Below are 22586 nucleotides of genomic sequence, written 5' to 3'. Positions count from 1 at the left end.
ATGTCAAAAGTGATATGCACTGTGTCATCCCTCTGTATCAACTGAGAGAGAAAAACTTGTAGCAAGCAAACACAATACATACATAGATTATAAGGGTCAAAATGAAAACCTCATTTTTCAAGAGAGAAATATAGTTTTCCCTGAAATTACTATTGTTTCAATTAGCTTTTAAGTTCTACAGTGTAGCATATTCTGAAATTTTAAACAAAATTACTTTTAGCTAAAGGAATCAAGCACTTTTTTAAATGACTTCTTTTTAACAAGTCTAATATTTAAAGCTATATAGGTTAACCATTCACACGAATGGGAGGTATGTTCCGGTCTTCTGTTAACAAATGGCTATCTTCTGGCCACTCAATCTATGGTGTGAATTACATAAAGACGGGTCTTCACAAACTCAGTTCTAACATTTTACAGGACCAACACAGCATTACGTGTGATCTGGTCTGTCCTTATCCTAAATATCCTATAGCTACAGGGAGCTGCAGTCCACGCATAAGCTATGGCCTCCTGGAAGGAATCACACGAAAGTTATCTCTGGGTTTGCTCCAGCACTAACTGAATTTGGGACACCTTAAAGAAAAACAGGCCCTAGTTTTCCAAAAGTCTGAGTATCTTCTTGGGTTTTGGTGATTCTTATCTATTTAATATATTTTTAAACTCATTATTTACTTTCATCCAAAGGAAATATGTCAGCTTTTACAAACTTTTAATTATCACTGGTAATGGGATTTGGGTTAAACAGCAACTGATTTATACTATAAATTCATCAACAACTATTCAGCAATATCTAAATTCTTAAGGTTATTCAGCATGTTAGGGATGATTAATTTCTATATTTCCAGTTTGAGAAATACATACCTTTAATTTATCAGATAAATCTTTAATCTCATTAACTGCTCCATTATATTTATTGGCTAATTCTCTTAATTCTTCCTGAGTCCGTTCATTCATTTCTTTCAGATGGGTACATTCATCTTCAGTATTACTAAGACTTCGCTGTAATTCAAGTTTACAGATAATTGATTTAGAATAAATGCACATTCTAAATTCAATTTATACAAACTATAATTCTATGGACTGTTCTAAATCAGAATCTACTCTTGACTTTATATAAGGTTGAATTAAGTAACAGAAGAATTTCAATCTACCTCAGGTACATGCTAAAATAGAAAACACAAAGGACTTGGAAAAACGAAACGTGGAAGGAGAGGCTGATCCTTCATATAATCATACTTTTTAAAGGTCACAGGGTATGAGTTTTGGCCTTGAAAATATTTTAAGCCTATCACTTCTTAAAAGCACATTTAATAATGTGCACACACAATCGACAAAATCAGAGGACAATTAGCATTCTTCTTTCTTTGCACATCATATTAATGATCTGACCATGAATCAGTCACTTTGAGACTGGGCTTCCTTGGTGGCTCAGACGGTAAAGTATCTGCCTGTGATGCGGGAGACCCAGGTTTGATCCTGGGGTTGGGAAGATCCCCTGGAGAAGCAAACAGTAACCCTCTCCAGGCACAATTCTCCTCTCTGGAGGATGGGGAAGGTAAGAATAGCGGTGGAGCTCTCTGCCTTAAGACCGACTATCCTCAATCGGAAGAAAAACAAAATTATATGAAAGGAGATCAATTCCCTGGCACATATCATGGTCCATTGTGTGGAGGTTGAAATCTAACCAAAGTGGAAATAGTAAAATTCCCTGGTTAGGCTTTTATTTCCTTAATCATTGACTAGGGACCATAACTATCAGAGCTCATGTCGCTATGCTAAGAACTCCTAAAATGAAAATAGCATACTGTTCCTTCCCACCAGATAAGACAGGAAAAACTTCCTAGCTATATACTAATACCCAAGTTTGAAATGTCTTGAAATGCTAGCACTTTTAGGCTAAAACTGTAAAATCATAATCTTGGTTAGTGTCTGTTAAGTTGAAATACCTCAACTTCCGACAGTTTTCTAACCACATCAATTTTCTCCTGAAGAACCCGCCTCAGGGACTCTTTGGCTGTAGTCTCATAGTTGTGTTTATCCTCCTGTAACGCTATAAGTTCCTTCCGTAAACTATCTTCTGTTTGATTCTAGGATTAAAAATATTTATAGTTATTTTTTTAAAGCATTTACCATTTGAAAAAAATAACACATTGTGATGTTCTCTGAGTTCTATATTAAGGTACCTCCAAACAGAAATTATGTCAACTCTGTATTAACTGAAGCTGTATATAAAAGTTGCATTAGTAAATTATGCTCTCACAAGCATATTAGCTCATACTTTCAACAGAAAAAAGTCAAAGCTAACTGAAAATTTCTCCCAAGTATACAAGATGAATGAACTATTCTATTAATACTTGCCATATTCTCTGAAAGCCACAATATTTACACTTATGGGCAAAAATAATCTCTTAACTTCTAAAGGGTGTCAAGCATTTTAACACAATAACTAAACCAAAAGGAATAAGAGTACCCTGAGGAAAAAGCTGATCCCAAGTCTAAGGGAAGAAATGTACAAGATGAGTCTGGACTACCTTGTCTGATATGATAGCAGGAAGCTATTATCCAAGTCTGGTAGGGTACTACCAGAAGAACTCAGGTGCCAACCTGAAGAAGTTCCCTGAATAAGGCCTCCCAAAGATGGGAGAACTGGGAATCAACAAGAAAAACAAAACAGGTTTAACCCATGCTATGTATTTAAATCTTATTTGCAGGAAAACTTAATTGGTCATTCTTTGGTAGATGAAAAGGAGCCAAAACATCATTTTGAAATCCAGTAAATAAAGAGAGAAAATCACTCATCCTTTCCTTCCTAAAGAAAATGTTCTTTAGGAAAATAAAATGGCTTATGAGAGAAGTTTCTCTTTATAGAAGTAATGCCTCTAGTAAATGAAGGAAAGATAGAATTACAAAGAATGAATATAGGGAAGGATAATCAAAGATCACTAATATCTCACTACCACTCTAGTGTTCTGGCCTGGAGAATTCCATGGACTGTATAAATTTATGGTGTAGAGGAGGAGCAAGAAGGTTTAAGTATCATTCCAGATTAAGGGAAATTGTACAGGGTGAAAGACCCAATTTTTCCAACAAATATCAACTATGATGGAAAAAAGAGAATTCTATATGGGTATTCACTATATACAGTTTTTTCTACTTACATGTATGTGTGAAATTTCATGTAATGGTAAAAGATTTTTTAAATGGTGAAAATGTATAGATGTTTTTGAATGTATTCAAAATAACAGTCAAACAAATGAAGCTACATAAAAACCAATGCATTTTTCTTTAGGTACTTGAGATGGATACTTACTTTGGAGCATGCTTGCAATTGGTTTCCCATAACCTCTAACCGTGATAAGAGTCTATCTTCATCTATTAAAGCCTGTTAAAGAAAAATGAAATATAAATAAAATCCCAGAGTAGTTATAAAATAACATATATCAAAAAGGTTGCTACTGCCAAAAAAAAGACCTAAAAATCACAAAGTTGACCAACATTCACTTTAAAATGCTAAATTTTCAATATTTGTTCATTAAGAAATAACTATGCCTTTGTCTGCTACATAATTTTAGTTTCAGTTTAATAACCATCTAAGGGATATTGAGCTGTGCTTAAACGCTTTATGAGTATAAAGGCAACTGGAATACCTGCCAACTGGTATCTGAAGCCTCTTGGGTAATGGCTAGCAGCCTCTGAAGCGTGGCTAACTTCTGTTCCAACATCTGTTCCCGATGTAAGGCCTCCTAATATTATAAATCACAAAAGAAATTCTAATAACCTCAGCACAATTCCTTTGACAAATAATCAATTATTAGCACATTCTGAAAACATTCTTGTTTCACATCCTACAGTGTATCTTGCTTTCAAACCTGATAAATCTACTTAGTATAATATATTTAGCCCACATCATTTTAACCCAGATGGTGCAGTGGTAAAGAATCCACCTGACAAGGCAGAAGCTGCAGGAAACACGGGTTCAATCCCTGGGTCAGGCAGATCCTCTGGAGAAGGAAATCCCATGGTTAGAGGAGCCTGGCAGGCTAGAGTCCATGGAGTTGCAAAGAACAGGACACAACTGAGTGTGCACAGGCACATGCGCGCGCGCGTACACACACACACACAGATCATTTTAGCCTATTTGTTGAGCTGTACTGTAAGTAGTGCTGTTAGGGGTGCTCTCGCTGCAACTTCCTCTGTAACAGGAAACAGGTCATCTGTTTTTGCTTCTTTAATTCTAATTCACAAGAATGAGTTTAAAAGAACAAAACCTAGTGCTTGCTTCGGCAGCACATATACTAAAATTGGAACGATACAGAGAAGATTAGCATGGCCCCTGTGCAAGGATGACACGCAAATTCGTGAAGTGTTCCATATTTTTAAGAAAGACCATGAAAAAAAAAAAAGAAAGAAAGACCATGAGAAAATACTTGAGGAGATAGTAGTTGAAACTTCCCTAAAATGGGGAAGGAAATAATCACCCAAGTCCAAGAAACCCAGAGAGTACCAAACAGGATAAATCCAAAGCGAAACACCCCAAGACACATATTAATCAAATTAACAAAGATCAAACACAAAGAACAAATATTAAAAGCAGCAAGGGAAAAACAAACAACACACAAGGGGATCCTCATAAGGATAACAGCTGATCTTTCAACAGAAACTCTTCAGGCCAGGAGGGAATGGCAAGACATACTTAAAGTGATGAAAGAAAATAACCTACAGCCCAGATTACTGTACCCAGCAAGGATCTCATTCAAATGTGAAGGAGAAATCAAAAGCTTTACAGACAAGCAAAAGCTGAGAGAATTCAGTACCACCAAACCAGCTCTCCAATAAATGCTAAAGGATATTCTCTAGACAGGAAACACAAAAAGGGTGTATAAACTCAAACCCAAAACAATAAAGTAAATGGCAACGGGATCATACTTATCAATAATTACCTTAAACGTAAATGGGTTGAATGCCCCAACCAAAAGACAAAGACTGGCTGAATGGATACAAAAACAAGACCCCTATATATGTTGTCTACAAGAGACCCACCTCAAAACAAGGGACACATACAGACTGAAAGTGAAGGGCTGGAAAAAGATATTCCACACAAATAGAGACCAAAAGAAAGCAGGAGTAGCAATACTCATATCAGACAAAATAGACTTTAAAACAAAGGCTGTGAAAAGAGACAAAGAAGGACACTACATAATGATCAAAGGATCAATCCAAGAAGATATAACAATTATAAATATATATGCACCCAACATAGGAGCACTGCAATATGTAAGACAAATGCTAACAAGTATGAAAGGGGAAATTAACAATAACACAATAATAGTGGGAGACTTTAAATACCCCACTCACACCTATGGACAGATCAACTAAACAGAAAATTAACAAAGAAACACAAACTTTAAATGATACAATAGACCAGTTAGACCTAACTGATATCTATAAGGCATTTCACCCCCAAACAATGAATTTCACCTTTTTCTCAAGTGCTCACAGAACCTTCTCCAGGATAGATCACATCCTGGGTATGGCTAGATTTATGAATCTAGCCTTGATAAATTCAAAAAAATTGAAATCATTCCAAGCATCTTTTCTGACCATAATGCAGTAAGATTAGATCTCAATTACAGGAGAAAAACTATTAAAAGTTCCAAGATATGGAGGCTGAACACGCTTCTGAATAACCAACAAATCACAGAAGAAATTAAAAAAATCAAAATATGCATAGAAACTAATGAAAATGAAAACACAACAACCCAAAACCTGTGGGACACTGTAAAAGCAGCGCTAAGGGGAAAGTTCATAGCAATACAGGCATACCTCAAGAAACAAGAAAAAAGTCAAATAAATAACCTAACTCTACACCTAAAGCAACTAGAAAAGGAAGAAATGGAGAACCCCAGGGTTAGTAGAAGGAAAGAAATCTTAAAAATTAGGGCAGAAATAAATGCAAAAGAAACAAAAGAGACCATAGCAAAAATCAACAAAGCGAAAAGGTAGTTCTTTGAAAGGATAAATAAAATTGACAAACCATTAGCCAGACTCATCAAGAAACAAAGGGAGAAAAATCAAATCAATAAAATTAGACATAAAAATGGAGAGATCACAACAGACAACACAGAAATACAAAGGAACATCAGAGACTACTATCAGCAATTATATGCCAATGAAACGGACAACGTGGAAGAAATGGACAAATTCTTAGAGAACTACAACTTTCCAAAACTGAACCAGGAAGAAATAGAAAATCTTAACAGACCCATCACAAGCACGGAAATTGAAACTGTAATCAGAAATCTTCCAGCAAACAAAAGCCCAGGTCCAGACGGCTTCACAGCTGAATTCTACCAAAAATTTAGAGAAGAGCTAACACCTATTCTACTCAAACTCTTCCAGAAAATTGCAGAGGAAGGTAAACTTCCAAACTCATTCTATGAGGCCACCATCACCCTAATACCAAAACCTGACAAAGATGCCACAAAAAAAGAAAACTACAGGCCAATATCACTGATGAACATAGATGCAAAAATCCTTAACAAAGTTCTAGCAATCAGAATCCAACAATACATTAAAAAGATCATACACCATGACCAAGTGGGCTTTATCCCAGGGATGCAAGGATTCTTCAGTATCTGCAAATCAATCAATGTAATTTACCACATTAACAAATTGAAAAATAAAAGCCATATGATTATCTCAATAGATGCAGAGAAAGCCTTTGACAAAATTCAACATCCATTTATGATTAAAAACTCTCCAGAAAGCAGGAATAGAAGGAACATACCTCAACATAATAAAAGCTATATATGACAAACCCACAGCAAACATTATCCTCAATGGTGAAAAACTGAAAGCATTTCCCCTAAAGTCAGGAACAAGGCAAGGGTGCCCACTTCACCACTACTATTCAACATAGTTCTGGAAGTTTTGGCCACAGCAATCAGAGAGGAAAAAGAAATAAAAGGAATCTAAATTGGAAAAGAAGAAGTAAAACTCTCACTGTTTGCAGATGACATGATCCTCTACATAGAAAACCCTAAAGACTCCACTAGAAAATTACTGGAGCTAATCAATGAATACAGTAAAGTTGCAGGATATAAAATCAACACACAGAAATCCCTGCATTCCTATACATTAATAATGAGAAAGTAGAAAAAGAAATGGAGAAGGCAATGGCACCCCACTCCAGTACTCTTGCCTGGAAAATCCCATGGATGGAGGAGTCTGGTAGGCTGCCGTCCATGGAGTCACTAAGAGTCAGACACGACTGAGTGACTTCACTTTCACTTTTCACTTTCATGCATTGGAGAAGGAAATGGCAACCCACTCCAGTGTTCTTGCCTGGAGGATCCCAGGGACAGGGGAGCCTGGTGGGCTGCCATCTATGGGGTCGCACAGAGTCGGACACGACTGAAGTGACTTAGCAGCAGCAGAAAAAGAAATTAAGGAAACAATTCCATTCACCATTGCAATGAAAAGAATAAAATACTTAGGAATATATCTACCTAAAGAAACTAAAGACCTATATATAGAAAACTATAAAACACTGGTGAAAGAAATCAAAGAAGACACTAATAGATGGAGAAATATACCATGTTCATGGATCAGAAGAATCAATATAGTGAAAATGAGTATACCACCCAAAGCAATCTACAGATTCAATACAATCCGTATCAAGCTACCAGTGGTATTTTTCACAGAGCTAGAACAAATAATTTCACAATCTGTATAGAAATACAGAAAACCTTGAATAGCCAAAGCAATCTTGAGAAAGAAGAATGGAACTGGAGGAATCAACTTGCCTGACTTCAGGCTCTACTACAAAGCCACAGTCATCAAGACAGTGTGGTACTGGCACAAAGACAGAAATATAGATCAATGGAACAAAATAGAAAGCCCAGAGATAAATCCACACACCTATGGACACCTTATTTTCGACAAAGGAGGCAAGAATATACAATGGAGTAAAGACAATCTCTTTAACAAGTGGTGCTGGGAAAACTGGTCAACCACATGTAAAAGAATGAAACTAGAACACTTCCTAACACCATACACTAAAATAAACTCAAAATGGATTAAAGATACAAACGTTAAGACCAGAAACTATAGAACTCTTAGAGGAGAACATAGGCAAAACACTCTCCGACATAAATCACAGCAGGATCCTCTATGACCCACCTCCCAGAATACTGGAAATAAAAGCAAAAATAAACAAATGGGATCTAATTAAAATTAAAAGCTTCTGCACAACAAAGGAAACTATAAGCAAGGTGAAAAGACAGCCTTCAGAATGGAAGAAAATAATAGCAAATGAAGCAACTGACAAACAACTAATCTCAAAAATATACAAGCAACTCCTGCAGCTCAATTCCAGAAAAATAAACGACCCAATCAAAAAATGGGTCAAAGAACTAAATAGGCATCTCTCCAAAGAAGACATACAGATGGCTAATAAACACATGAAAAGATGCTCAACATCACTCATTATTAGAGAAATGCAAATCAAAATCACAATGAAGTACCATTTCACACCAGTCAGAATGGCTGCGACCCAAAAGTCTACAAGCAATAAATGCTGGAGAGGGTGTAGAGAAAAGGGAACCCTCCTACACTATTGGTGGGAATGCAAACTAGTACAGCCACTATGGAGAACAGTGTGGAGATTCCTTAAAAAACTGGAAATAGAACTGCCTTATTAGCCAGCAATCCCACTGCTGGGCATACACACTGGGGAAACCAGAATTGAAAGAGACACGTGTACCCCAATGTTCATCACAGCACTATTTATAATAGCCAGGACATGGAAGCAACCTAGATGTCCATCAGCAGATGAAAGGATAAGAAAGCTGTGGTACATATACACAATGGAGTATTACTCAGCCATTAAAAAGAATATATTTGAATCAGTTCTAACGAGGTAGATGAAACTGGAGCTGATTATACAGAGTGAAGTGAGCCAGAAAGAAAAACACCAATACAGTATACTAACACATATATATGGAATCTAGAAAGATGGTAACGATAACCCTGTATGCGAGACAGCAAAAGAGACACAGATGTATAGAACAGCCTTTTGGACTCTGTGGGAGAGGGAGAGGTTGGGATGATTTGGGAGAATGGCATTGAAACATGTATAATATCAGATAAGAAACGAATTGCCAGTCTAGGTTCGATGCAGGATACAGGATGCTTGGGGCTGGTGCACTGGGATGACCCAGAGAGATGGTATGGGGAAGGGGGTTCAGGATTGGGAACACGTGTACATCCATGGCGGATTCATGCTGATATATGGCAAAACCAGTACAGTATTGTAAAGCAAAATAAGTTAAAAAAAAAAAAAAGAGGCAGATTAAAAAAAAAAAGAATAGAACCTAGAATAGAAAAATCCAACAAATGATATAAGTCTGCATTCTATATATATTTACATTTTTTTTAAAGTGTGTGTGTGTGTGTGTCTGACACACATATATATAGAGCAGCAAAAATACTTCATAATGGCTTAGCCACATGAGTATGACATCTAAAAAAGAAGTATCTTTTCATTTTTCCTTTAAAAAATTTTATATGTTATATATACTTAAAAAGACAGACTATTTTATCCTCACAGTCTACTCCACTTTCAGGTGTTTTAAATCTCCCTGTGACCATACAACACTTAGCCACAGATGAACATGTCAAACATAAGTATGAGGCCAAGTGTTAATTCCATGTAATTGGGAGTCAATGAGTTAAATAACTATTTGGTAGCTCCAAAGGAATATTGTTCCAGAGAAAGACACTGGCAAGCAAAGCCTTATCTCTAGGTCACTTGTTAACATTTGATAGCTGTTAAGAAGGTCTCCTTTACTGCAAGTCAAGGTGAAAATGCTCACACAGCATTCAGTTGCAGTTCTGGCAAAACTTGAAATTTCACTTTCTTCTATTCCTGTCATTATCCAAAGAAGAAGAATTACTAAGACCTCGAAGCTACGTCAACTGAGAAGTGTATACTTCAAACATAGCACTTGAGGTTTAAAGCATGCATTTATTGCTCTCCATATCCTTGATAAATAACCATTAGGGAAAATCTGGTCTAATTAGAGTTAGAGGAACTGCTTTTTAATATCTCTGAAAGTACAGATGAAGGAATCTAATAAAAGTCATACCACCTCAGAACCCACATTAAAATACAGCTTACACTTAAAAGTGACTAGGTGCCAAGTTTATTTTAAGCTTCTAAAACATTCCTAATAACCAGGATATTGCACTAATGATACAAAAAGTTTTACTTAAAAACAAAAACAAAAACCCAGCAAACAACCACTACTTCCACTAGATGGTGTAATTTAACCTTTTTTACTCAATTCCATTTAGCGTTTCATAACTCCATGAACCACATCCTAACAGATATCTAACACTTCCAGGAGTGGTTGATTAGTTCTGAGACATGAAATGTATCTATTTCAGTTTTTATTCAAAAGGTTTACAACTTATATTAGAACTTCAGCAATTCCAAGAGATGTATACAGAAAAGACAAGCCAGTATAATTTTCTCTCAAAGAATTAGAAAAAGAACAGTGAAAGATTATGCCACTATGAATATTCAAAGAACTGATAAGAAGATAGAAATGAGAGCTAGAATGAGAGCATTAGATTCACAGTTGACAATGACTAGTAACTATAGTACATAGCCCTGGGAAATCCCATAGAAGCCCCATATTCCTCATATGAAAAATGAAGGTTAGAACAGATTGATCTCAAAGTTTCTCCTACCTCAAGACATAGAGAATAAACTTGTAGACACTGAGGGAAGGAGAGGGTGGGGTGAATTGAGAGAGCAGCACTGAAATATATACATTATCATGTAAAAACAGAGAGCTAGTGGGAAGCTGCTAAGGCCCAGTCTGGTGCTCTGTGACAACCGATAGGGCAGGAATTAAGTGGGTGGGTGGGTGGCTGGGGTCGGGAGGGAAACTCAAGAGAGGAGTGTTATATATACATATGGCTGATTCAAGTTGTTGTACAGCAGAAACCAACACAATACTGTAAAGCAATTATCCTCCAAATAAAAATAAAATAACAAAAGAGGTGAGAAAGTGAAAAAAAAAAATGTCTTCTACCTCAAAAAAATAAGAGAGCTAGGTCAATTAATGTGACTTCCTACTGAATGGTAAACAACTACCAACATTTATAGCATATGTTCTACATGTCAGACATTGTTCTAAGTGCTTTACATGTTTTTTTTTTTTTTTCTTTTGGCCACACCACTTGGCTTAGAGGATCTTAGTTCCCCGACTAGGGATCAAACTTGGGCCCTTAGCAGTGAAAGCACTGAGTTCTAACCACTGGACTCCCAGGGAATTCCCTGTTTTAATTCATTTATTCTTTACAATTTTGTGATGTAAGTGCTACTATACATATATCATAGATGAGGAAAGTGAGGCACACAAGAGTTGAACAACTTTCCCAACAGGTCCAAAGTTAAAGCCACGGATCAAATCCAGGGAATTCTGGACAGAGTCTATGTTCTCTAACCTGAAAGTGTGTGAACCCGCTTTTCAATTCACCACTACATTATGCTCCAAGGGAAGACAAGATCTGATTAATACACTGACAGTTTTCACATATGTGTACATTTTTAACTGCAGTAGGACTGCTCTTAGTGATTGATCTATAAAAGAATGGAGGGATCCAGGGTCACTGGTTTGGTCTTATCATTTTAAACAAAAGACAACTGAAGATATACATATGTAAAATGAATCACCCAAGGTCACAGAACTAATTAGGTCTACATCAAGATACAAACCTCAATCTCTAAACTCCTGATCCAGAGTTTTCCTTAATCATGCTCCCTATGATATGCTCTTCAGATATTAAGAGCATATATAGATATGCTCTATAGACATACATCTATATATATACATATGGTTCTATAGATATAGAACCATAATCATAGAACCATAATCCAGTTGAAATCTACCAAAATCAGAAAGAAAGAAAAAAAGGAAATAATAATCACTTATATTTTTTCTCGAGATTTTTATTGCTCTTTAACTACGGTATTAACTTCTTCAGCAGCCCATTCTACAATAAGTATCTGTCCTGTCAAGAAACCTTTCTACAGCCTGAGCAGCATACAACAGTATTTACCGGCAGAGACTCTGAGGTCTGAGTTGTCTTTGTTCAAGTCCCAGCTCACTAACATACTAGGTATGTGATATTGTGCAAATTATTTAAACTTCCTGTCCCTCAGTAAGTCCATCTATAAAAATGGGCATAAAATATGTATTTTATAGGATTTTTGTAAAGATTAAGTGAATTAATATAGGTAAAGTGCTTGACTAGAGTCTGGCATATAGTAAGCGCTATATATTTGCTATTAATGGTTAATATTTTGTGCGCTGAGTTGCTCAGTCATGTCCAACTCTTTGCAACCCCATGGACTACAGCCCGTCAGGCTCCTCTGTCCATGGGGATTCTCCAGACAAGAATACTAGAGTGGGTTGCCATGCCCTCCTCCAGGGGATCTTTTCAACCCAGTGATCAAACCCAGGTCTCCTGCACTGCAGGTGGATTCTTTACTATCTGAGCCACCAGGGAAACCCAGTTAACATTTTAATGGTTCATATTATTTGCTATTATAGCTATAAATAGCATCCAAAATCTCTCCAGGTTTAATTTTATTTAAAACTCACCTTTGGATAAAGAAACACTGTGGAACTTCTTCATATTTGATGGAAAAAAACTTCTCTTGTATAGAACCTTATCTTCTCCAGACTTAACAATTCTGACTTTTTAAACCCTATTTTTTTAATAAAAACTATTTTTAATTGCTTATTTTACTTTGAAAAGGTATTTCCTTTGTATTTGTACGTAGCCAATATTTCTATAGCCCATGTTTGTGAACTAGCAAAATCAAATCTAAGCTCTGCTTTTAAAGACAAAGAAATCTCAAGATTTACTTTACCTGAAGATACTGAGAAAGCTGGAATAGTTCCTGAGAGTACATACTTGGAGTGTTAGCAGCAACCTAGAAACAAAAGGACATACCATCAAAAGTCACACAAAATATTTGCAGAAGATACTAAAGCCAAACCAAGTCCTTGAAATGCCTATTTAGTGAAACATGCAAAATAAGTTATTATTTTTCAAATTGATTTCCTTTAGTTTTCAAAATATTTCTGCTCCATGTCTAAAACCTAGAGATGGTATTGTATTATAGTGATCAGTTTGAGATTTACAACCAGGATGGTACGACAAGTGCTATCAAGGAAAACAATCTTTGATAAACCAAATCACAAACTTACAGCACAAAGGCAATATAGCTTTTTCTTTACCCAGAAATAATACTTGTTAAATCAACAGATCTACATTTTTTCCTTTAAGATACACTGTTAAATAGTTCTTCAATATGTTAACAAGTCACAATTCATTTAGAAGTAGCCATCTTCAAAATGATATTTGTATGTGGGGGGTGTGGGGGAGAAAGCAGGACAAGAAATACAATACTTCGTCCAATGGCCAGAAGCAATGAAAAATGGTTTATCTTTTTTTTTCCTTTTAATGATACATAGGTTTTAAGAAGAAAAAGATGAGAAATAATGGTGTTCAAACATTACAAGTCACAGCAGAAATGCTTAGAATGCAAGAGTATGGGAAGAAATAACCTCTATAAAGGCTTTCTCCTGGGTGTGAAATACAGAACCACAGCATTATTAAAAAAAAGAAAAAGGTAGTAACAGGTTGCTGTAACATTTTCAATACTATCCTAGCCTTGTATAGTAACTTACCAGTAATGTCAACATCATTCTTTATTAAGCTCAGAAAGTCTATTTTTTAAATTAATATTCTAACTAGAAGACAAGAAGTGATATTATTATTTTTTTAAAGTTAGTCCTGAATAAGCAGGGCCACTATTTACTTCTAAAATGATTCTTGGTATTGCTGAAGTTGATGATTAACCACGCTTACTTCTAAAAAAGGAATCTAACAGATAACTTCAGTTTCAGGTAGGCTTTCATTCTTTATCCAAATGGAAAGAAAAAAAAAGGAAAACATTTCTCCCAATAGCTCCACTTTAACGCCAAAAGATACAAATGACTTTTTTTTTTTTTGCTATTTAGCAAGAATATCTACAGTTTAATACACTGTTAAATAAAAGAAAAAATTTTTTTCTAGTTATTAATTAATGCAAAGTTTCTGTCCAAATCAAATAAATTGATCTTCAGGGACAATAAAAGAGCAATTTATGTAAGCCTGTACTTCTGTTTTATTTCCACGTGTAAGTATATTTTGAGTAAATTATCTAAACACAAGGCTTTAACAAATATTTCTAGGCAGAAACATATTGCATAATAAACAGTAGTAACTAACATTTTTTCCCTACGGCTAACTCTAGTTTAGTCAGCCACTAATTGAGATAACAAAGGCTTTTTCCCTAAGAAACATCCACTGTACATTCTCTAGTTACTGAAGATCAGACTAGATAACTATACAGCCAAATGCACTCTTACATTTTGTCACAAAAGAGAATTAAGTTTCTAGGTAAAGCATATTTTAAACAAACAAAAACATTTTCAAAAGCAATATAGCTGAATCAGTTTGGAAAAAAATAATCATTAGCAACTTACTTTGTCAACAGGACTTGGTAATGGAGCATGGATGACACTGAAAAGTAAAATTTAGAATTTTTATCTAATTTTCTGACAACAGAGAAAAAGAGTATGACAGTACGAGCATATTTTAAACCCCAAAGTTGTTACACTTTCTTTCATTTTATTAAAAGAATGTGAATTATTTCTAATCCTTCATAAACATACAGAAATTTTTGGAAAATAAGGTAATAAATACACAAACCTACCTTTTACACATTAATATATTTCTAAACACAAATTCAAAATCCAAAATACATTAAATGCCCTTGCTGGATCTACTATTAATGAGGTATATGGTGAATTCCTTGGTTATAAGAACTAAACAGAAAAGAAGCACTCCTTAAACTATCCATTTAAAATTGTGTAACATGTAAATTAAGTTCTTTTAAAAGTAAGTAGTCCTACACAGAAAGTCTTAAAAAGCAAGGCTCTACAGTAAAGAAGGTTAGAATCTGGAAATATGTTCTAGTGGAGTACAACTTTAGCAATCAAAACGTAAGTACTATTCTTCTCTACCCAGCTACCTCACACACTTACAAGTTTATATGTAGTTATGAGGCTAAACTCAGTATATCACTTTGAAATTAAACATTAACACACTATCACTTGGTACTAATCACCCTTTATGGCCTTGTAAAGTATAAAAGAGGCAGTGTAGTGGAGAAGTTAAGCATGGGGCTCAAAAGCCATACTGACTGGGTTCAAATTTTGGCTCTACTTAACCAGGTGTACAATCTTGAGCAAGTTATCTAACCACTATAGGTCTCAGCTTCCTCATCCATAAAATGGAGATTATCATAAAACTAACCACGTAAGATTACTGTTGAGTGTTTTAATGTGCTGCTGCTGCTGCTAAGTCGCATCAGTTGTGTCCGACTCTGTGCAACCCCATAGATAGCAGCCCACCAGACTCCCCCGTTTAATGTGCTAATATAAATAAAAAGCTTAAAACAGTACCTTGTTTTAACACCTTATAATAAGACATAGTAGCACTTGATACTACTACCACTCACATGAGAAAAGAGCAGCTACGGAAGCCAGGGTTCCTGCTTAAAATGCCCTGTAAGATACTGTAACGTGGGTGTGTGTCGGGGGGCGGGGGGCAGGGGGGCGAGGGGGTGAGGGGGACGGGAGCAGACAGAGCACAAATCAAGGCTGCCACTCATGCCCCCTACCAGCTGTTCCTCACTCCATATCCAAAAGGCCAATCAAGTCATACTCAGCTTGACGGTTGATTAGGTAAAGTTTTTAGATTCAGCTGGTTCATCAGGTAAGTTCCTGATGAACTGATCTTGCAGGACTTAAAAATAGGAATGGCAATTCTGATTTCACTCTAGTAACTACAAACCTCTAAGAAAAATCTCAATTCAATTAGTCACAGGACACTAAGATGCTGAATAAAATGGAATATTAAGTATTATCACCCACCTCCCTTCTGAGCCCCCACAGTATGCTGTACAGACTCCCACCAAGACCATATTAATCCCCTGCTCTGCTTCTCTGATTTTACATCTGTGTTCTCAGGCACTCTGAACAATTCACCTCTGCACCTCTAGAAACCATATCTGGTGCCTACTGAAGGTTTAAAAAGGTATATACAATTTTAGTTTTTCTTCTCTGCCCCATAAAAATGGAACAGATGTTTTAAATTTTAGTTTCTTGATTTTATACAATAAATATTGACTATAGAATAAGAAAAATGTAAAGTAAAGCATGAGGAAATAAATAAAAATTACCCAATACCAAAGAAAAACAACACCCCGCTGTGGACGTGACTGATGATAGGAGCAAGGTCCGATGCTGTGAAGAGCAATGTGCATAGGAACCTGGAATGTTAGGTCCATGAAACAAGGCAAACTGGAAGTGGTCAAACAGGAGATGGCAAGAGTCAATGTCGACATTCTCGGAATTAGCAAACTAAAATGGACTAGAATGGGTGAATTTAACTCAGATGACCATTATATCTACTACTGTGGGCAAGAATCCCTTAGAAGAAATGGAGTAGCCATCATAGTCAACAAAAGAGTCCAAAATGCAGTACTTGGATGCAATCTCAAAAACGACGCAAAAACGATCTCTGTTCGTTTCCAAAGCAAATCATTCAATATTATGGTAATCCAAGTCTATGCCCCGACCAGAAACGCTGAAGAAGCTGAAGTTGAACGGTTCTATGAAGATCTACAAGACCTTTTAGAACTAACACCCGAAAAAGATGTCCTTTTCATTATAGGGGACTGGAACGCAAAAGTAGGAAGTTAAGAAAACCGTGGAGTAACAGGCAAATTTGGCCTTGGAGTACAGAATGAAGCAGGGCAAAGGCTAATAGAGTTCTGCCAAGAGAATGCACTGCTCATAGCAAACACCCTCTTCAAACAACACAAGACAAGACTCTACACATGGACATCACCCAGATAGCCAACACCGAAATCAGACTGATTATATTCTTTGCAGCCAAAGATGGAGAAACTCCATACAGTCAGCAAAAACAAGACCAGGAGCAGACTGTGGCTCAGATCATGAACTTCATATTGCCAAATTCAGATTTATATTGAAGGAAGTAGGGAAAACCACTAGAGCATTCAGGTATGACCTAAATCAAATCCTTTACGATTATACAGTGGATGTGAGAAATAGATTTTAAGGGTGTAGATCTGATAGAGTGCTTGATGAACTATGGACAGAGGTTTGCGACGCTGTACAGGAGACAGGGATCAAGACCATCCCCAAGAAAAAAACTGGCCGAATGAGAAGGCCTTACAAATAGCTGTGAAAAGAAGAAAGTGAAAAGCAAGGAAAAAGGAAAGATATACCCATTTGAATGCCGAGTTCCAAAGAATTACAAGGAGAGATAAGGAAGCCTTCCTCAGTGATCAGTGCAAAGTAGAGGAAAACAACAGAATGGGAAAGACTAGAGATCTCTTCAAGAAAATTAGAGATACCAAGGGAACATTTCATGCAAAGATGGGCTCGATAAAGGACAGAAATGGTCTGGACCTAACAGAAGCAGAAGATATTAAGAAGAGGTGGCAAGAATACACAGAAGAACTGTACAAAAGAGACCTTCGTGACCCAGATAATCATGATGGTGTGATCACTCACCTAGAGCCAGACATCCTGGAATGTGAAGTCAAGTCAGCCTTAGGAAACATCACTATGAACAAAGCTAGTGGAGGTGATGGAATCCCAGTTGAGCTATTTCAAATCCTAAAACATGATGCTATGAAAGTGCTGCCCTCAATATGCCAGCAAATTTGGAAAACTCAGCAGTGGCCACAGGACTGGAAAAGGTCAGTTTTCATTCCAATCCCAAAGAAAGGCAAAGAATGCTCAAACTACCTCACAATTGCACTCATCTCACATGCTAGTAATGTAATGCTCAAAATTCTCCAAGCCAGGCTTCAGCAATATGTGAACTGTGAACTTCCAGATGTTCAAGCTGACTTTAGCAAAGGCAGAGGAACCAGAGATCAAATTGCCAACATCCACTGGATCATGGAAAAAGCAAGAGAGTTCCAGAATGCCAAAGCCTTTGACTGTGTGGATCACAATAAACTGTGGAAAATCCTGAAAGACATGGGAATACCAGACCACCTGACCTGCCTCTTGAGAAACCTATATGCAGGTCAGGAAGCAACAGTTAGAACTGGACATGGAACAACAGACTGGTCCCAAATAGGAAAAGGAGTACATCAAGGCTGTATATTATCACCCTGCTTATTTAACTTATAAGCAGAGTACATCATGAGAAACAGTGGGCTGGATGAAGCACAAGCTGGAATCAAGATTGCTGGGAGAAATATCAATAACCTCAGATATGCAGATGATACCACCCTTGTGGCAGAAAGTGAAAAGGAACTAAAAAGCCTCTTGATGAAAGTAAAAGAGGAGAGTGAAAAAGTTGCCTTAAAGCTCAACATTCAGAAAACGAAGATCATGGCAGCCGGTCCCATCATTTCATGGCAAATAGATGGGGAAACAGTGGAAAGAGTGGCTGACTTTATTTTTGGGGGATCCAAAATCACTGCAGATGGTGACTGCAGCCATGAAATTAAAAGATGCTTATGACTAACCTAGATAAAAGTTATGACCAACCTAGACAGCATATTCAAAAGCAGAGACATTACTTTGCCAACAAAGGTCCATCTAGTCAAGGCTATGGTTTTTCCAGTAGTCATATATGGATGTAAGACTTGGACTATAAAGAAAGCTGAGCACTGAAGAATTGATGCTTTTCAACTGTGGTGCTGGAGAAGACTCTTGAGAGTCTCTTGGAGTGCAAGGAGATCCAACCAGTCCATCCTAAAGGAGATCAGTCCTGAGTGTTCATTGGAAAGAGTGATGTTGAAGCTGAAACTCTAATACTTTGGCCACCTGATGCGAAAAGCCGACTCATTGGTAAAGTCCCTGATGCTGGGAAAGATTCAGCGCAGGAGGAGAAGGGGATGACAGAGGATGAGATGGTTGGATGGTATCACTGACTTAATTGACATGAGTGTGGGTAGGCTCCAGGAGTTGGCGATGGACAGGGAGGCCTGGCGTGTTGCAGTTCATGGGGTTGCAAGGAGTCGGAAATGACTGAGCCACTGAACTGAACTGAACCCAATGCCAACACCCGGATATAGCTATTTTGGATATGTATCCTTTTCTCTGTAGATATGCACATACAAGGAAATGAACTTAATAAAGTCCAAATAGATGCAATGTTATTAATGGAAGTTTTTTTTTTAAATACAGTTTTCTTAGTGACCCAAGAACAGTAATTTCTGTTCTCATGAAAATCTCTTTAATAAACAGAAGTCTAAAAATCTAGCAAAACATTCCATAAGATATATTTTGTACTTGACAAAAACTATTGTGGACTTATGTGTATTTCCCTTTGAATTATGCAAACAGTTGATATGTAACAAGGAATGTAGAAAAGAAAAACTGTTATTTAGTGTCAAGGTGGTGGGATTATAGGCAATTTCTCTGATTTTTATTATTGGAAAATTATTTGTGAAATATAATAAAAATCAAAGAAGAAAAAAGAATCAGCTTTTTGAAAATAGTATACCCACTGAAAAACCTGAAAAAAAAAAAATGATATCTACATAGTGTATTTAAACTCCAAACAATCTGGCATACTTAAAAGCATCTTGATTGCTAAAAAAATACTAGATTACAATAACAGAAACACTATTCATCGTGTGTTCATTCTGAACCAGGTATTACACCAAATGCTTTAAGTGTACAATTTTGCTTAATCCTCCTCAGAAAATTTCTGTTCAATAGGTGCCGATAACTTCATCTTTCAAATGAGAAAAGGGAGGCCTGATCAAGTCACAGAATAGGTGGAGTTGGGCTTTGAACCAGACTATTTTTAAAGACCATTCTGACCTTCCTGCAACTCCAGAGAATTGTTCAAAACTTCACCTTCTTCAGAGAGTCAGCTAGATTATGTACAATGAAACTGGCAGTAAAATATTAAATGATGCTAACATTTAACTACATAAGAAAACCCAAACAAAGAAAAAGCAACAGGAACAAAGATGAAAAGCAGTGGGGAAACAAGAGGGACAGGAACACAATTTACTAGCACAGACTTAGAAAAAATTCACATGCCCTACTGGATAGAACCTGAGAACAGAGATGACCCTTTAAGAAGCTGCTCAAAGCTTCTGAATCCATGAAAGAAAAATCTCGTTAAATACAAACATCAAGGTCTTTAAGAAGCCATTCATTATTAGTCAATTAACAGTTACTCTTATTTTTAAAACCTTAACTCTTGACTAAGTCATATTAAAAACTAAGTCACATTAATGCTCCCAAAGTTAATTATATTTTAATAATTAAACTATAATTTAGAATAGGAAACAGATTAATGTTTTAAATTTAAAATGTTTTAAAATTTGTTTTCTTCAGATATCCTAAAAGGTTAAAAACAAAAAAATAGTAGTCTCTAACTGAAGCATAATATACAAGAATCCTAATGAAAGCACTATCACAGTAACAGGAGGGCTTCTCTTTGCTACCTTCCTCCTTCTCTCTCTCCTAACTCAGCACTCTACTGTACCTTCTCATCACTGTTGCTCTCAGCCTCCCACCCCTAGATATTCATTTCTGCTTTTGTAGGACAGAAAATACTTTGTTGGGGATAGAAATAAGCCTGTAGCATATTCAAAGTTTTCCCCTCAAAATTAAAAAATGCTTAAGTCTAAAGACTATTTAAGTCCCTCTAACACTTAATAATAATCTGTGAAAAGTACAAGATCAAAATGTATATATGTTTATCTTTTAACGTCTGTATTTTATGAGCAAAATTCCCCTCTCAAGTTTGTCTTCCTCTAAGTGACCTTTCCACTGCTTCATTTAAAAAAAGGAAAAAAAAAAAAAAAAAACCCTACAAAATTGGAAAATCCCTCCAAAAACTCCCACCAATATAGACTACTGTGTCAACATCCCCAAAGTCCTGTAAGATGATGATACTGGCATTAACTTCACAGGCAACCATATTTTAAGAAGTCATATGACATGCAGATTAAAAGGAATATAATTATCATTCATTAATAACTGGTATACTCCAAATAGTCTAAAAAACTAATTTTTCATCAAAATATACACTGCAAAGTTAATTTTGGAAACAAAATAACTGTGCTTTCTTATATATTATTTACTAGAATTATAACTAATGTGATTGAATTATATTAAACAGAAGTATATTATATTCCAAAAGCACTACATCAATTTTCTAACATTATTAGAATAATTCTGAGGTGTTAACTGTAAAATATCATCTGGAATATTATTAACCAATGTAATTAATACAGAAACTTCATAGCATGAAATTATACTCACTCTGAGCGGAGCCGGGCTTCCATACCATCGGGTAGGAAAAGTTTTATTGTGGAAACAATACACCCATGGGTAACTGGTTAAAACAAACAAATAACATGGATAAAATAATCAGTTAAACATAACCCTGCACCTCTCATATTTAAACATGTATTTTATTCTTAAATATAATAACTTTTGGGAAAGAAAATAATTATGTTGGTTTAACAGCAATATTCATTCCCTTGGAGAAACCCTTTCCTATCCATATTGAATCACAACAAAAAAGGCAGAATCACATACAATTGTCTTGAAAGTGTCCTAACCTCCAATGTGATAGCAATAATCAATAAAGTCATTTGAGTATATGGAAATATATAAATGAGTGTGTGTGTGGGGGTTGTACTTTCTCCCCTATATGCCAGTATCAAAACCTAAGTAAACTATTCCCCTACTTTAAATTTTAGCCAGTCTTTACTCCTAAATCTCCTGTGCCCAACCTGTAACTCCTATCCATACCTCACAACTCTAAAAATCTGTATAATAACAGCTTGGACTTCTACAACTCTCTGATACTTAGCATCAGAGCTGTTAGTGAGAACTCCAGTCTGAAGTTACCAGCTTAGTATTTAAAATTATGGTTTTGTTTTCTTGGTGGTGGTTGTTCTTCCACCTCCAAACATCTTTATGTAACATTACACCAGTCACTCAGTAGACGGTTGCTTTGCTTCTTCCTTCCTCCTTCTGAAGATTTCAAGAGATAAAACCTCTTAAAAGCAGTACTTGTACAGAATATCTCTTTATTTTACAGACAAAATTATTTCCATAGTTTAAAAGTTGATTTAAAAACAAATTCTCTATTCAGATACTATGTTCTTCAGGGTTCAAAGAGTTTTTTTTTTAATTTAGTTTAATAAACTCTAATTAAATGCTAATGGAAGGATTAAAAAAAAAAGCTAATGGAGGGACTTCCCTAGTAGTCCAGCGGCTAAGACTCTGTTCTTAATGTAGGGGGGCTTGGATTTGATCCCTAGTCAGGGAACTAGATCCCACATGCTGCAACTAAGATCCCGCACAGCCAAATAAATATTTAAAAATATTAAAAAAAAACAAACTAAAGCTAATGGAGGGCGATGAAGA

At 36.1% G+C, this 22586-nt stretch overlaps 1 protein-coding gene and 1 non-coding gene across 9 annotated transcripts in view; one reads left to right on the top strand and one right to left on the bottom strand.

The window, feature by feature from the left end:
* SLMAP (sarcolemma associated protein) overlaps nt 1-22586 on the bottom strand; it is a 156716-nt gene that overhangs the window by 52160 nt on the left and 81970 nt on the right. For all 8 annotated transcript variants that reach the window (XM_052644096.1, XM_052644105.1, XM_052644147.1 and 5 more), the window contains exons 3-9: nt 21471-21543; nt 14613-14649; nt 12950-13012; nt 3648-3743; nt 3311-3382; nt 1947-2087; nt 862-999 (exon numbers count right to left, since the gene is read on the bottom strand). In XM_052644096.1, the coding sequence (XP_052500056.1) occupies nt 862-999; nt 1947-2087; nt 3311-3382; nt 3648-3743; nt 12950-13012; nt 14613-14649; nt 21471-21543 (620 nt within the window). The remainder of the gene's footprint in view (nt 1-861; nt 1000-1946; nt 2088-3310; nt 3383-3647; nt 3744-12949; nt 13013-14612; nt 14650-21470; nt 21544-22586) is intronic.
* On the top strand, nt 4272-4378 carry LOC128058683 (U6 spliceosomal RNA). Its single transcript, XR_008200513.1, has one exon. It is a non-coding gene; the product is annotated as a U6 spliceosomal RNA (small nuclear RNA).

This window comes from Budorcas taxicolor, chromosome 1 (assembly GCF_023091745.1).
Source record: "Budorcas taxicolor isolate Tak-1 chromosome 1, Takin1.1, whole genome shotgun sequence".
Lineage (NCBI taxonomy): Eukaryota > Metazoa > Chordata > Mammalia > Artiodactyla > Bovidae > Budorcas > Budorcas taxicolor.
This window is presented reverse-complemented; position numbering and strand designations above follow the sequence as displayed.